Here is a 17,525-nt window from a genome sequence, read left to right as displayed (position 1 = left end):
GATAACTACAATATCTCTATCCTAATTTCGTTTCTTGAGAACTCTTGTGGTCTATTCCGTTCACTCTCTTAATCCGCCGATAAATAATTTAACACGATATTACGATAACCATAATTTACCAATAAGAAGATTGATTAAATTGACACATTCTTAAGTTAAAAAATACCCATCTTTAAATCAAAGTACCTACTGAATTATCAATCAATCAATTTTCATTGTTCATCACTCAATAATCAATTGAAACCTCATCTTTTTCTAACAAGTCTCGTAACACCTGGTCATTAAAACCTTCAGTATTGGAACGCAGTCATATAGTCACAGCTGAATCATCTGAGCCACGATTCATCAACAGAAACTACGAACAATGCTCGCTTGTCTTGTGACTAATTCCCTTATCGTATCGATGCAAATATGCAGCTCTCCACCGTTTCATAACTACTTAATTGGAGAATAGAAGTTTCTGATATGTGTAGATAAATCTATTGTTGTAATAGAAATTACATTAACTACTAAATAACTCCTCAATTAATCATTTTCCTATAACTACCTTTTGATATATTTCTTATCAGAAAAATACCCAATATAATAATTAACCCAAGCATTATAATTGTAGCAACAAAAATAAATCACAGATAAACTTGAACTAAATGCACCCTCCATACCGCCCATAAGACAAAAGCGTCACGTCTACACAGTACATAGATAAAGTAAATAATGAAAAGCCTCCGTGCTCATCCAATGACAAATGACAATAGAGGGAACATCCCTCCAACTGACAAGACGAACTAAAATAAGCTCTAAAGCGCGCACATAGAGCGGCTATTTGCAGAGCGGCGCGCGGAGGATGTCCCTCGCTATCTTGTCAGGCGGGGGAGGCGTCGACCAATCACAGCGCGCGCCGAGCGCATCACACTGTCCTTATCTTTTATACCTACTGCGCATCCTCGTACATAGGAAAAGCGCTCGAGTTTTAATACTTCCAGCGAATTGTTTCTTCAAAACTACGAAGACAGTTTGAAAGTTGCCACAAAGTAATGAAAAGTGAAGACTCACCTTGCGCGTGAAGGCGCCTGGCGACCGCCTTCGACCGCATCGCGTCAGGCGCGGACAGGACACTCTCCTCAATTATTAACCGCGATCGATGACACACTAGGAGGCAAGTCGAAAAGTTTTTCAAAAATGGTACGCGATAGGTAGGTGGTCGCGCGCTCGGTAGTGGCGGGCGGCAGTGCGGCGCGGGCGGGCGCCGGGTGCGTACGTCCTGCGGGATGAGTGGGGTGTACGTGCGGTTTGCGGCGCGAGGAGCGCGGCGTGTCACGCGAGCGGTCGGCGGGACACTGCGTTCACGTGCTCCGCCGCACCGCCACCGCGGGGAAAGCGATTTTCACGCGGGAAACGCGATAGTGACCGGCCGCGCTGTCTCGGCGCGAGCCGCGGCCGCTCCACTACTGTCTGCTGGCACGTTTGACAGTCGCCGCCTGCTCGCCTGCTGCCCGCCGCATGCCCGACGCCCACACGCAACAACATTGCTATGACAACACGCCTAGGACTTAGGATAGGGCGGCGACTTGACCACCACCACTTACACTACTAACTGAAACACACACACATAATAAACCTTACAGAATGACAAAATAAAGAACATAGGTTGAGGCAAAGCCTTTTATTAACTTAAGAAAAGTCAATACCACTTAACATATAAAGACGCTTCAACGGGTAGGCAACATTGTCAGCCAAGAGTATGTTAGGTATCGAAGTAGATATGAAACGAGAAGCACATAGCACTGTTGTTTCATTACCTGACTACTTAAATTGTAAACGCAAATTAAGTATAGCAAATGTCCTGTGGGATTCAAACCCGTCTTCAAACTGCTACAACCGGCTACGGGTGCTTGACTTATACCATGCCACATAAGAAAACATATCTTCAAAACGCATTGCTTTTCGCTATTAAACAATGAACGGATATAAATTTCGATGACGGATTTCGATGTATTTGTAATATGCACCTCATACAAGGGTACAGTTAAGGTCCGTAACTGATAACAGAAGTATAAGTAAAAAACAACCTTTTACTGCTATCAATAACTTTTGCCTCCTTGTGCCTACTCTATGAACAGTTTTCTATACTAAGTGTTACAAATAACGAGATGCTTCAAGCGCTATTCCATTTTCCATACAAGAATATCTCTTAATATATAAAAGTCAACTTCTCGATAACTGAGTCAGGGACGATTAATGTTTAATCCAGAAATTTAATATTCTTAGCTAATCTTCATTGAATTCCTTAACCATCATAATAATAATGTTCCCACCATCTTCAACTTTACCTATAGCCTTTTGAAAATGCCGCAATCCCGCCCCAACCTTCTAGTTAGTGCGTGCCAATAGAAAATCTGTTAAGACAGCCTTACTAAAGCTTATAATATTTTTATTACAGCATAAAGTGGATGGCATTCCTCAGGGCTGATACACGGCACGCGTCTGGAGAACATTGAGGACGAAGCCTCCACAAAGGGGGAGGGGGTGGAAGGCACTCCCCACTCTAAGGGGCAAGGGGGGTGGAAGCCGTAAATATGATTATCAGCGGGGGAGGCGACGCGGACTAATCATATTCTCTGCAATTTACATAAATATTAGCGTGTTCCGTGTCACACGACCGGTCACCAGGGCTGCCACGGACAGGTAACAGGATGGCTGTTTCAAATCTGTGTTAAATGCACACCTATTGTCAAGGAAAGTAAAAAACAACAATACGCAGGAAAATGTAGCTCATCAACATTTTTATTCATACTTATTTAACGGTATTTTCCGATTGTTTGATACTCTATTGCGATAGCAAATACTTGACAAGTTCACAAAGTACTTACTCGAGGGTTAACCCAAATAAGAAACACAGATACTTGAGAACGTAGATAAATGTCGACTCTCACTTAACTTATACTTAAAACCTACGAGAGCACGCCTTTGCCACGAGACATAATCTGGAACATTTCATTTTTTACTTACTATTGCTAGACGCTTCTTGCCATCTAAAGCGTTACTCTTATGGTGACGTCGGCTGTAAACACGCTGATATACATCCTTCTTTCAAGGTCTCTACTTTATCTAAAAATATTACCTGCCTTCAAGATTTTCACTACACCTACCTTCAGTACCTACTAAACTACTTACAGTTTTAAACAAACACAAGATACTTCACAAAGTGATATTGTCAACCCTGCGCGGTCATTAGGAGCGTCGTCCACGTACCTTTTAATGATACCGTAAGGTCGATGTTAGATACGTAACCCAGGACTCGCTTTGTCTTTTTTATGAGTGATTAATGTTTATAGCCGCGCCATGTTTGCCTATGCATATTCAAAAAGAATAACGATTATATTTAGGATAAGTTTTGTTTGAATAACGTAACAATAGCAACTGATAATTTTGGGTGTTGTGCTTTGTAGTGTCTTAGAAAACAGGCGGTGACAAACTTTAACCTTTAAATCTAAGAAACCGGATATATTTCCTATAGTTAGTAACTTTGAACAAATCGAATTTTATAAAAATGGACCTACCTATCTTTCATTCTGATGTCATGTGATCTGCTTTCAGATCCAAACATGGAATGATTGAAATTATGTTTGGTATTGACACAATATTGGTTTCGATATGTAGCTCGCCACCACTCAATGTGAAAGCCTTTAGAGGAAGGTTACAATACTGCGTTGCGACAACCCATCGCAAAAACGACGTCACACAGCAATACAAGATTCATAGACAAGCGTCGCAAATGTTAGCGATGCGTCGAAGTCACTCAGTATTGTGCCTAAGCCTTTAGTAGTGTTTAAGACACGTACTTTTATGTAATCATCCAAGACTGCTCCCTTTAATATTGTTCTACATTTCGCTTCACTTTAAAATTGTAGTTGTACAAAGGTTTTTGATATCCTAACTCCTGCGTATTTAGGCTCTGACCGTCCCTCTACCATCTTCCCAGCCTCGGGCACTGTTTGACTTCTGAAATGACAAAAGGTAAGGGGTAACATGGAACCTCCCTTGAGATAAGCCTGAGGCAATATACTGCGAAGAATAGACTTTGGAACTTTATGAAAATGGTTACCATTCTTTGCTCGAATTCTTAACCTGTATTCAACAAGGCATGCATCACGATGTTAAAAAACTGTAATCACCCAGTATAACATATTATATTTCAGTTGACAACTATTTCGAAGCTTCTATGCTGTAGGGTACATTGTTTTCCCCCTTAGATTATAGTGATTAACACGTTACGTCATAGCAGCAATGTACGGAAAAGTGACAATCAATTTAACATAATGTTCACTGAATGACAACTGAGATACCTACATATTATGCAAGCTGATCGTTGGAAAAAATACAAACGTGATTACAAGGCAATTTCGGAATTGTGATTCTCGCCGACGTCTGGTCGCAGACTCCAGCTTTACTCTATTCAGGAAAAGTATACAGGTTATTCTTTAGTTATAAATAGTCGTTGTGGTTATAAACATAATTTTACTTTTAATTTTTATGACAACAACTCAGTCTTCTTAAACTTAAGGTATAGCTACCCGCGAAGTCACATTTAATCTGGGCAATAAGCGTATCGCGTGCTTCAAAAGGAAGAAAATAGGTACGTAGTAGCTCAATAACCATTAACAAACATATATCAGTAATTCGATATCATGCTTTCAATCATGAACTTAATATAACAGAAGCACAAATAAAATCTGGATAATAACAAGATTGTAACGTATTATATATACTTGTAACCGCTCGTCGTTTTCCTCAAACCACTCCTTTAAAGAAATGTAGGAAATATTGTATAATTGTTACTTCAGAAGAAGCCAAAAAAATACAAAATAAACCTGACTTTCCGAGCGATGATATTTTCCTCGATTCATACATTGTGTTGCTTTAGTACATATACTCCAGTACACGTGTAAACGTTTGTATTCATTCCTTTACAACAAAATTACCATCAAACAAATCAAATTACTCTCAGTAAGGCTTCAAGATTTGATAACATCTAACGAATTCAATCTCACAATCCGACCCTAAGCAATCATGAACAAAAATAAATTATTAATTACTACACCTTGAGAGCAGATTTTACCCTTCCCATAAATTAAGGGGCCAGATGTTAACAGACTGGGAACAGACCCCAAATATCTTGTTAAGCCACCCACTGAGTGTCACCGCAGATATAGGTAGCTAAATAACACATTACACCCTCCCGGTACAGTTCCGCACCTAATGACGTAACCACCAAGACTGCATTTCCCGGAACAGGGGCGGTATTTTTGACTTTATCGACTCGAGAATGTTTCTTCCTTATATTATAGCGTACGAAGATGTGCTCTCGATTCCAAAGAACTTTCAAAACTTTTATTTACATCGAAATACAAACCTTAGCGCTCACGACATGAAGTTGAGAGTCCCTTGTTGGTAATTGTGTCTTGAGTCGTTTTTACTGCGGACGACATGTGATATGATATCAAGGCGAGACAGAAAGGGACAGTAGAGCGCAGGCTCCTCGGCAGACGTCGCGGTTGCTATGGCAACACATCGATTTGCACCCCGCACCCCCCGCGCTCGCCCCCCGACGGCGCACCCGAGCAGCCTCCGTTCGTATCCAGGTCATCCGACACCATCACTAAACCGATGTTTGTTAACATTTAATTAGCTTGTAACTCGCTGCAACATATCATCATGACCTACCAGAAAATTTAGTTTACGTACATAAGTTTTTAATGATCAAGTCTTAACTAAATAAAAGAAAGACATTATAAGACTACAGTTGAAACGAAATAAGAATACAGAAATCGCAACATGAGATACCCTTAACATTATAACATCACCTTATAGATAGCTCGGACAATTGTTTGATCATTGATAATTACTGTATGTGTACCAACAGTTTGTCAATTGAAATAACAATGACTTTCTACCCCCATCGACGTTACATACTATGTAAATGACTTTGAAACTTTGTAACTTTGTTTTATATGGCTTTCTAAATCGTCTATCGGTATCCATATGAGCTTCTTGAAACTCCTATCTTCAAAGTATTCTTAAAAGGAAACTTTCAATAGAAAGATGTTATGGACTTTTTATGTGAGCAGCAATATGGCTTTTTCGACCTGACTTTTTAACTAGATAATCAACATACAAAAGCTTATTTATATCTGAAATCGTATCCTTAAAGTAAATACGTCAATTACATAAACATTATTAGGTACTTCAGGTACAAATACCGTGTAATTCTCTTCAAACTCGATCATTTACTTCGCTTTTGATGTTCCAAGGAAAACGTCGACCTACTTCTTATCTCAAAGACACGTCAAGCCCCGGTACCGTGACAAAGGAAAGAGCCTGGACCTAATAGGGCCACTTGAGGAAGTATGGCTGCCTTCCCGTGCCCTTTTTGACCTGCCTTTGACGTGCCGACAGAATGAAGGCAATTTAAAAAGGTAAGTCAGGTGGATTTTGGCTGCAGCTTGCTTAAGTAACGAGATGATGTATGTTACTTATGTACGTTTGGTGTAACTTTACTCATAAAATCGATCTGTTAATTCATTTTTCTGTTTTGAAAGGAAAAATTAAATGAAACTTTACAATTTAATCTTTTGCCGCAAGACCTTTAAAGACAAAATCAACGTGAACTGAAGCGCAATTCTGTACAAGTATACGTTCGAGTATCGAGAGTTTGACATTTTAAATGTACTGCAAATAATAGTTTCTACGACTCCCGCTAGAGGCGCTGAATCGATTGTCATACAACATTTCTCGATAGCTGTTTGGTTGTCGCGGTATTTGTCGCATACCTATTGTCAAGCAGACCTAAAATAGATTTTATGGGTAACTTTGGGTGATAATCGAGCAAACGATCTATCTTGTGCATACTTTGATCACTGCACGCAGTTGCCGACAATAGGTATGTTCCGTTCAACATTAAACTCTTTCAGTCATTGTTTAATGTAGTAAATATTATACTTGGTAAAGACGTTATAAACTATTGACACGTTATTTACCGGAATTATCGATCCTTGCCTATTCATCATTACGTAGGACATCTTTCTTGCGTTGAAATCCTTAAGCAGCTGCGATTCATAAAGCCTGCCACTACAACATAAAAAAATTAATATATGATTATAAAACGTCTATTAGAGTAAGAAGAACTGAGAGATGCATCATACTTCGAATCTAAAAGGTCTGTAGCATAGATATTTCGAATCTTCAATCTTCATTTTATTTCCAGATGGCACCCAGGGACGGCAAGAATTTCAAAACGTGTATTTGTGTGTAAAGTGTACTAAGCACTACGCACTGGTAAGGCGAGTGGAAACAAATTAAAGCAATCATTTGCCTTTGTAAAAGCAGTTAAAAAGAAAACATTTAAAAAAAAACACAGATCACGAAAATTGACTTGTTATACATTATTTCACTGTTTCTCATGACAAGAACTCTATCTACTAACATACCTCTACATGCATAAAATCACGCCATTTTCCATTAAACTCTGTTGGTAAGTATCTATTTGAGAATCTTACAGGAAACTCTTACCATTGAACTCTGAAACAATATAAAACTAAAGAGCATCAAACAGAGACTAAACCACATTTATCAGATAGTATTTCAAATTTACGACGTTAGGAAACGTTGCAGAAAACAAGCGGATCTATTTTATTGGTTTTCTTAAAATTTTGTCTCCGATTATAATCGCCGTGAAATTGAGAATGACTCCTTGGTTTAATACCTTTCATGCTAGGAAGTCGTCAAATTCTATTAGAAATTCAGGGAATACAAAGTGTATTAATATTGTTAAATCTATTTTATTTTTACCCTAAACTGCTACTAAACTGAAGTCGTAATTTAAGGTCGCTATTGAACAAAACAGCTGCATCGTTTTTTAAACTTGTCTTTGGATTGTTAATATAAAATTAAAACAGCCCTAGCTCATAAAATACCGAGAATACGTTTTGTTAATAGGTACAAACTCAAGAACTTTAACACGAAGTATTCTTAGAATGATATTGCGGTAGGATTTATTCTATTAGTTGTAAATATTGGATAAGTAACTACATAAACAATTCATCAATTATTATTAATAAAATCTTTACGTAAAATATTATGTATTTGTTGTAACGCCATCTATTTCAATCCCCGTAAACTAATCCAACTTACAATACGTCAAAGTCATTCAAAGATATTAGATTATATTGCCATCTAGTGAAAATATATGTACACCAGCAACGACTGAATGCTTCATATTATGAACGACAGATGTCGTTTCAAACTGTTTTATCGACTAGGGTAGCATCACTACACTATTACCAAAAAGTTGAAAAAGATTGAATTAATGAAAATAAACGCTTTATTAAAATTAGGGACAGGATTTTTAAAAAATCGCTCGAAGAAAAATCACGTTATAATAATTTTATTTAATTATAAGAATACTAAATATTATTGTTACGTAGTTGACCAATTATAAATAATTCTGACTTGATGTACAAGCGCATTAAGTTATTATTAATTGCTTGCTTGTTTTGAGTTAAATTTTACTTATCAAGCTATTTAATACAAATTAGACCTTTAAGGTTATTTTTAATTATACGCACTAATCAAGTCGACTAAGAGATTATAAAATAAATACAGCCCTATTATTGATGTTAAAAATAATAATGAAACTGTTTTACCGACAGAGTACAAGAGACGCATGCGCCAAGCGCGTTTTGTTTTTTTTTTCTCTTTTTCTATTGGTTTGTTTTGTGATTTGTGTCATGTCCCGAACCCTTGCTTGTATTACCCATAGCTTGTGTATTTTATGTTATTTCAATTAATTACGATTATTAATATAGTTTGATGGTAGAATTAGCAATTAATCTATTTATAGTATTGTGATGATAAGTGCTGTGAATAAATATAGTATTCAGCGCTGGGAAACTAAAGCGGCACCGTGGAGTCACGAAAACGAAGGTAAAAAATGTTTTCATTGTTTCTAGTGACGCTTCGAATGTAGAGAAAAATCGGAAATCGATGCTATGGTTACGTGCGAACACTTGAATTTAATTAGTTACGATACAAAATATAACTTTTGAAAGTAGTTTTTGGTTACTTTTGGTACGATGAAAAAGTTTTACTTGCCCCAACGCTGGCCACATGGGTCGATAATCATTAAAATGTAACCTGTCGGCATTTATTTCAACTTTTAAAATGATATTCGAGTGTCTTTTGGATATTCTAACAATGATTCTGGCACGTTAGAGTGGAATATCTATGGTCATATTTATAATATTTGTAAGGAGGTATAGAATGTATGTTGTGGGAACAGCTGGGTAGGTATATAGCTTTATGTAAACAGGCGTCACTACACACGCCATTCGAGTTTCCTTAAACACCAAGGTCTGGTCTGAATCACTAATTTGAATACAAGTCATTGGAATACTTATTACACATCTATTCTTAGAATATAAAAATCTTGATGCTGCTTTTTACTGTAAAGCACAAGCAACATGGGACTATTTTTTTTAAATAGTTTTTTAAATCTAATTATAATATAATCTAACTCTTTTGACAATAATTTTTGTATTTACTTTTGTAGGTAGGTACTTGATGAAAGTTGTTATTTAAATGAATAAATTAATGTGTCTGCTAATCTGTTGGTTCTTTGTTCTTAAGTAATGACACAAAGCAACAACTACCTCTTTTAGTTATTATGCTAACTAAAAATGTAACATGGGGAATTGTTTCATACTTTCATCTGTTTGAACAAAAAAAAAGATTATGTTTATAACACATATTATGCACAAGGAGCTGTAGTCTAAAATTGTTAAGACTTACATGTTGCCACAAAATTTCCACTCTGCATTAGTCAATACCTTTTAGAGAAATTTTATAGTTTTCAAAGAAAAATCCTTTGGCATCAATATTTTAATATGAATAAGCCTACCTAAATATAGCAGGAAAACAAATGATGTTAATTTTAGTGATCTCAGTCTGCACCAGGTAAATACCCTCTGACAAAACTGAGTCATGTTTTTATGTCTAAATACATGAGTATAATTTTATTATTTATTGACTCATGAGCTCTGTGACTATGAATTTAGATATGGTACAGGAAACTGCACTGGTACAGTACAAGTGTACATTTTATTTACATTATTAATTAACTGTGTAAAATAACTGGCTACAATATCAATACTTTTTAAAATAGCAAAGTAAGTAACATTAAAATAAAACATATTATTTATGGCTTTTTTCTTTTTTTTCCTATTTATAAAAAAAGTTTATTCCAAAAACAAATATCTTTTTAGTCTGCTAAGTTTTAAATAGATGTAAAGTTTTGTAACTGAACAGCTGAGACAACTTATTTAATTTTGTTTTATGTTTAAAGTGTGCACTTAAAATATAAGTTGTGTTGTTGCAGGTAAAATTTTGATGATAAATAGAAGTAGGGACAAAGGTTATCTCCGCAAGATATAATGGAGAATGGTAAGTAATAAGAATAAGTTTTCTCTTTTATGTAACTTGTAAGACTATTATTTGATGGCTCTTGTCTAAAATTCACCTTTTGTTTTCCCTGAGAGTCACATTGTTGTCATAGGTGAATAAAACTTAGCCTAAAAGACCATTTACTTAATATGTAGGACAGTTGTAGAATGTTTTGTTACAAAACTTCACCTTTTATTCACATTGCAATTCATATTATCATAGGTGACTGAAACAATGTACTTTTTGTCTTTTTTATTCATTGCACATATAAATGTAAACAAAGCATTACTTAAATACAATTAAGTCATGGCCGGGGTCATTGATTTGTCAAAACACTATCAAATTGATTCAGTAAGGGCAACATAATATAACATTGAAATATCAATATGACGTCAAGCTTAAGACCTACTTAGCATTTTAATATCATCTATACCAATACAGTAATGACTAACATACAAGTAACTTTCTGAAAGAAATGAGATTGGTACAGAATCAGGGGTGAACTAGAGGCACATGCTCAGCAGTGAGTAGAATTGGGCTGCAAATGATGATTGTGATAATAAAGTAACATTCCCTAAAACCTTTAATTTTCAATAGCTAAGAAGGTTGTAGATGTGATATGCAAATTACTCTACAAAGACATAATTGCTATTGAAATAAATTCGCTATTTTCTCGAGCTGTACAGGAAAAAAGGATCTTTCATTTGCTACCAATCATTCTAAGAACAAACCATAGCATAAGGCGGAAATTTAACGCCATGAACAGTAAAATATTGCAAAATGTTTACTGCAGTTTTCCTTACAACTTCAGTTTGTTTTTTACAATACAGTGTTTGTACGTAACAAAGGAATGATTGTATCATTATCAGTAAAGTCGTTACGTCGTTAATTATGATATTATATGTTAATTCATTCAATGCCTATATACTGTAATAAAATAAAATGTAATCGTAGTTATTTTTTATACAGACAAATACTGGCGGTCTTAACATTAGTTACGATTATAGTATCTTTGAATTTTATATCCATATATTGTTTACTTTGAGAAATAATCTTTTCTCCCTATATTCTGCTTTGTCATTCATCACCTGTTTAAAAATATAGCCAGTGTTCAAATAGTTATCATCATTCTCATTATTCTGTCAACCATTACAGGGCATAAACCCCTATTTACTCTGGTCATCCCTGTTCTCTCTGGCAGATAGGTTCAGTCGTATTTTTCGTACAAACTCCACTATGTCATCGACCCATCTTGTCTTTCAACGCCTCGTATTCCTACTCAAATAATGATACATACCGCCAATTACCAATATATTTGTATATGTACAAATGTTTTATGCTGTTTGCTCGTAGCCTAGTATCATGTTTAGATCGTAGTAGGTCATTATTACCAATTTTATTTTTTGTGTCTTGATATTTCGCAGCTGGTCATGAGTTCATGACTAGTTTCCTGGTAATTTTCCATAACATATTGATTCAAAACGTATGTATGTACACGACTTAGGCAATATTAAAGTAACTCTCTGGGTACTAATGAAAAAATCTTTCCCATTTCTTGAACCTCTATAGTAAGATAGTTCCCAATTCCAATAATATGCAAATAAAATCCAATCAAGGAGAGCTTTGAGTCTTTTAATTACGTGGTATTAAAATAGCTTCAGTAAATCTATTGCTCCTCTAGATGTGTAGACTTATCTATATTGATATCTGGAACCTAACGTAAAGCTATTCCATTGGTTATAATTTGAAATTGATTCTCTGCCCGCTGGTCAACCGCACCTTCGAAGCAGGATATAGATGGTTAAGTTACGCATAACGCCGCCCTTCAAAAGTTACCTAAATGTGTACGTATAGAATAAACGTTCATTATATTCAGCAGTCTACCTGCTCGGGCGGTCCGCTCCGGGAGCGACTCAGCAAAAAAGTAAAAAGATAATTTTTCGTAGAGTCGGGCCACGGACGAGAAAGAACAAAGGTTTTACGCTCTTACCTAGTTATAGCTAGTTATACGGGCTCCCCGCAGGTGTAACTTGTTATCTTTTACCGAGAATTTCTTTATTTTATTTTTCTCAAGGATCACGAGAGAAATGTCCATGGTGTAAAAGTATGGCTTTAAAAGTGTTTTGTGTTTAGGAGGCTGTTACTCGTTATCGCAGCACATCGCTCCGAGCGCACTCTCATACGTTATTTAAATTAAGTAAAGGTCCGTCTCCCCAAACAACGGAACAGATAAACGAGATTTGAAATTGCTCATACGGTTGCGTGAATTTCTGGATTACATTTTTACGAGCTCGGTCGGTTCATTTATTTATCGTATGCACTTATCGGTTGTTATTTCTGTATTTCGGCGTGCGTGTACATACGATAATAGCACATGATTGTGAATTTTCTGAATCTTGTGGTCGTGAGGCTGCTTTGAAGTTGTTAGTTATTAGCAACGCTCAATGTTCATCCGGCTTCGATAAGACCAGTCGTCACGTAAGCGGGTTTCGATGGTAAAAAACCTGACTAGTGGCATTCACCCGATGCCCTTGAACTGATCGACGGTTCACCACTCAGCTGGTCGGAGCTGTTCTGAGCCTTGAGTGTCTAGGCCATTCACCTAGGGCCTGAAATAACCACCCGAGCAATCGTCAACCGAAATAATTGCGTACCTAAACGGATAGTGACACTAGGTGATGACGACTACTTCTATTTATACTGTGTAGGTACATTACGATCATTAACTTTATTATATACTGTAGAGACGGTTCTATGTTTTATGGTAAAGACGTTACCTGTTATTACTTTAAGACTATTTGAACACGGAAGATTGCGAACGAGATATTATGTTCCTACTACATATAAATATATAAAGCCACTTGACATTTAAGTAGGCAAAATAAACATAAATTAAAGACAAATTGATCAAGTATTATAGTCATTAATGCGAGGAATCCAACATCAGGTATATAATTACATATGTGTTAATTAGACGTTTGGTCAGTTAGATTTACAACCTGATTTGTTTCTACTAAGTTTTATTGCAACCTATCTATTAATATTATGTGATTGCTTGTAATATTAACATGTTTTATGATATTTAAATGTGAAACTTAACATTATACATGACGCCTGTATTTCGTGAAGGTTTAATGAAAGGTGTGCATTATTAACATCTGGATCGTGGTTGTTTATTAGACGTCGAATAAATAGAGCTACTTGATGCAGACAGAGCATAGAAACACTCCAAATATGCTGCCTGAACTAGTCCCACTTAACACTTTAACAAGTAATTGAAATTTTAACAGTCTCCATACAATATCGAACTAGTATCAATTTATCTAAGGTATCTACGATTATTAAGAAAACGTATTGTTAGTCAGTGCGACCAGCTGGTGTTTAATATCTTGGTTTATTAATCACACAGCCAACGCTGACAAGACAGATTATTAATGACTAATTATAACAATGAGTGGTGAACAATAACTCCACTGAGGTGTAGATATTTAATAAGATTCCGCAACACGATTCCTACAGGCATTGGGCCTATCACGTTGCTTAGACGAAGATTAATAGTGCCACCGAACCCGACCTGGGCTTAATAATTATTTGACACTAAGGTCGTACTAAAGCACTTATTTCCTGCAATAAAAAATACAATAACACTTTCCATTTCCATTCTCTAATTAATTACACGCCGTTTCAATTTGAAAGTGACTATCAATGATTAACGATAAAAAACTGCAAGGTTAGATGGGATGAGACTGGTTTTTTTTACCTTGCTAATCACAAATATCTGGTCAGTTTGTATATCATCCACGTATTATTGTTTGTTTTTGTAGAGTTTGCCCATTTCGACTCATTCTGGGCTACCCATAGATTTGATTTCTTCGTTCGTCTTTCTAGAGTCGCAAAAGTACCGGACTATCCTCATATCTTACTACATCTAACTCTGCTGTCGACACCCAAAATACCGGTATTTTACTAAATTAAATCAAACTTAATCTTGGGACGCCTAAAACCTACTTAGATTGTATTTTGTATCTTCGCTCAAGAAGTTTCCACGGCGTCTTTTATGCATAGCATCGTGAGTACGTATTCTTGTTCTCTGTTACGCCATCTACTTGCCGCAACCTTGTTGTTCTAGCGCCCATTTGTTTGACGTGTATGGATATAATTTGTGTTTGTGTAGGAACCCTGAGTGGGTCGTAATATCGCATTGTTACTGCCGAACCCATTAACAACGCCAAGCCAACAGTCTGGCTCTGGACGTTACTTACTTAATTATTATCTGCACACGACTGCTCCTTATGATATCGTATAAACTCCTATTGGCTTCATCACTGCAGCTTACGGTGTCTTTATATTCAATATACTTTTATGTCCCGTCCAACTATCGTTACAGGCTTCTATAATGGCTAATAAGACACTCTAACTCCGATTGAGTGCCACTAAAAACTTTTATGTCGTTGTTTAATTAAATCCCCAATTTAACATTAAGCGTAGCAATTTCTCGTTAGAATGGAAACTGAAATGCAAAGCGAATGCGACAAAACAAGAATGTGAATCCTCTACAATCTGCTCACGTACGGTGTTGTCAACTTTCGCAATGCTACCTCGCGACACTCAAACGGTAAGGAGACTTGAAGGCTAAATAACAGTCGAGGTTGTGAAGCTACCTACGTGATTTATGATCTCTATATTTTCACGTGCTACTTTTATTTTTCTGTTGAATTCTCAGTAAAAATAAAATATTTTTTACATGAAATCACTTTATTAAATGTCTCACATAAAATTTAATTAAATTGGTTTCGTTATGAGTCGTCAGGCGCCGCTAGTGATAATTTAATGGCAGCAACTATCTAACAATCCGTGAACATATAACCGTTTCAGAAAATTTTTTGTTGCCATTGCCATGTAAATTTTGATCTAAGGTTATAGTTGTGATTAAGCAGTCATTAGCAGTGGAATTGGGCAACAGTGCAGAGGGAACGAACGAACAATCAAGGTTTTCGGCGGGTCAACGTGTCCTCACCAGGCATCCTTACTTTAGCCGAGCCGTTCACTTCGTACAAAATTTCACCTTGTGTCAACTGCATTGTGTATTTCATCAACGTTCACATCGTGCGAAAGGTCAACAACGCGGTTATACCATATGTCAAATCGTATCCGCTGCTACCCACCGAGTTTACGTGAAAGCAACGCTTTCTACATTTCGTTGATGTCCCCAAGTGTATGCGCATTATAAAATCAGATTGAGGTCGCTCTGAATTTCATATAATCGCCTTATTTGTATGCAAAACGGTTTATGTAATATTATTATATTGTTGTGTTAGAAACACACCACATAAACTCTGTATGAAGGGAAAAATATCTTTCGTGCGTACTATGGATATGTTGATAAAAAAAAGAAAAAGGTATTATCTCTTATTGTCTACATATTCACACAAGTAATTAAGAGATAAAACATGATTTCCTTGTCTTACAGTAAGCCAGACTAAACATTATAAAATTCTTCTGGAAGACGGTTATCAAAAGGTATTAATCTGTCGCCGATACCGTGACCGATAAATGAATATTTTATCGTATTTGATTAATAATATTATAATCTCAACACACATCTGTCTTATCATCCAGTACAAATACATAAGTATTTAACTATAAAATCCATGACATCAGCGAGTTTCCCTTGTATTAATTCTAACAAGTTTTGCAACCTAAAAACGCACTTTATAGCTTTGCGGCTAAACCCACGCTATGTCTAAATTAAATGAATGTTTGTTTTTTTCTAACTCATGCCGCTAAATGCCTACTCTACATGTTTGGCCAACTGTAGAGCCAACAGGTCACAATATGTTTATATTATGTTGGCAAGCATAGAACAACCGCAATATTGTGGCCAGGCGTTGGCTTCTGTCGGTTATGTAAAGGAGATGCAATATGTAAACATCAAGGAACGTTTATATCTGCTTATTAAAGCGTCTTCATTCAAGTATTTGTAAAATAAATAAACTCGAAATATGTTACATTGTCAACCAGGCTAAAAATAACTTTATTTTTATATATATATTATAGGACAATACATTCATATCAATGTCGACATCTAGATATTTTAGTCTTGGACTGCTCAAGCTCGTTTCACCTTAAAGTTTTAAACGGTCGAGGAAAACGCCTGCATGAATCATTTTGTAAGGCACTGCAGGTAAACGCACACGTAAAGTGCAAAAGTAAATGCAATTTCAACATTACGTGAATTTAAATTTTGCTGCTCGTCCACAATTATTTTCTTTGTGGTAAAATTATTATATTTGTTACGAAAATGTACTATATAATCTTCTATCGGAAAAAAAATTACATAGTTAAAATTACGAAAAAGTTATTTCAGATTGTAATTACAGAAGGAAAGGTGCACACAATACCGCTCTACTTTAGTTGGTTCTATAATAATAATACTAGTACTAGCGACAAATTATTCGACCATTGTCTAGAACTATAGTATCTTAATCGTTTCACAGAACGATTACCAACTACAACAAAAGTACTGGGCGTGTACTTTCCTCACGATACGACTATCACTAGGTCGTCATTTTCATACAAAACTTGTCGACTAAGTATATTATTATCACGTAGTCGCATAGTCAGTGTTAAGTTACTAAAATTGTAGCACCATTTGGTTTTGGTTTGTCAAAAAACCAGAAATTTTATTAAATGGAAGATGGAATATAATTATTATTCGTAGGAACATCAACAATTTGATATAGTGCACTACGGCTAGGTCACTAAATTTAAGGATCAAGAAAGAATACTTAGTGTAGTTTGCCACCAGTGCGCAAAACTTACAGTCGTTAAAAATAACTAATGTAAATTTCGAATATAGTAGAATCCCTAAGACACGAGGAGTGGCCTAGAACAGCGTATCGACATCTTAATATATTATGTTAATGTAGCAGCACTTTATAGACATAACCACGTATCGTATATGGTACATCTTGAAGTTGTGCACAGCCTCGATCGTTAACAACATTCAGGAGTTGTGCCAAATATGC

At 36.0% G+C, this 17,525-nt stretch overlaps 2 protein-coding genes across 4 annotated transcripts in view; one reads left to right on the top strand and one right to left on the bottom strand.

The window, feature by feature from the left end:
- LOC142979546 (transcription factor hamlet-like) overlaps positions 1–1,447 on the bottom strand; it is a 107,797-nt gene extending 106,350 nt beyond the window's left edge. For both annotated transcript variants that reach the window (XM_076124534.1, XM_076124535.1), the window contains exon 1: positions 1,054–1,447. In XM_076124534.1, coding sequence (XP_075980649.1) covers positions 1,054–1,093 — 40 coding nt within the window. In that variant the 5' untranslated portion in view covers positions 1,094–1,447. The remainder of the gene's footprint in view (positions 1–1,053) is intronic.
- A 7,308-nt stretch (positions 1,448–8,755) lies between these two features.
- Positions 8,756–17,525, top strand: part of gus (splA/ryanodine receptor domain and SOCS box containing gustavus) — a 46,190-nt gene continuing 37,420 nt past the window's right edge. Inside the window, exon 1 of one of the 2 annotated variants that reach the window (XM_076124334.1) lies at positions 8,756–8,982. In XM_076124334.1, coding sequence (XP_075980449.1) covers positions 8,907–8,982 — 76 coding nt within the window. In that variant the 5' untranslated portion in view covers positions 8,756–8,906. The remainder of the gene's footprint in view (positions 8,983–17,525) is intronic. The other variant, XM_076124337.1, reaches the window with a different exon arrangement.

The sequence above is a fragment of the Anticarsia gemmatalis genome, chromosome 16, assembly GCF_050436995.1.
Source record: "Anticarsia gemmatalis isolate Benzon Research Colony breed Stoneville strain chromosome 16, ilAntGemm2 primary, whole genome shotgun sequence".
In the NCBI taxonomy this organism is placed as follows: Eukaryota; Metazoa; Arthropoda; class Insecta; order Lepidoptera; family Erebidae; genus Anticarsia; species Anticarsia gemmatalis.
Note: the sequence above shows the minus strand (reverse complement) of the source record. Positions and strands in the feature narration are given on the sequence as shown.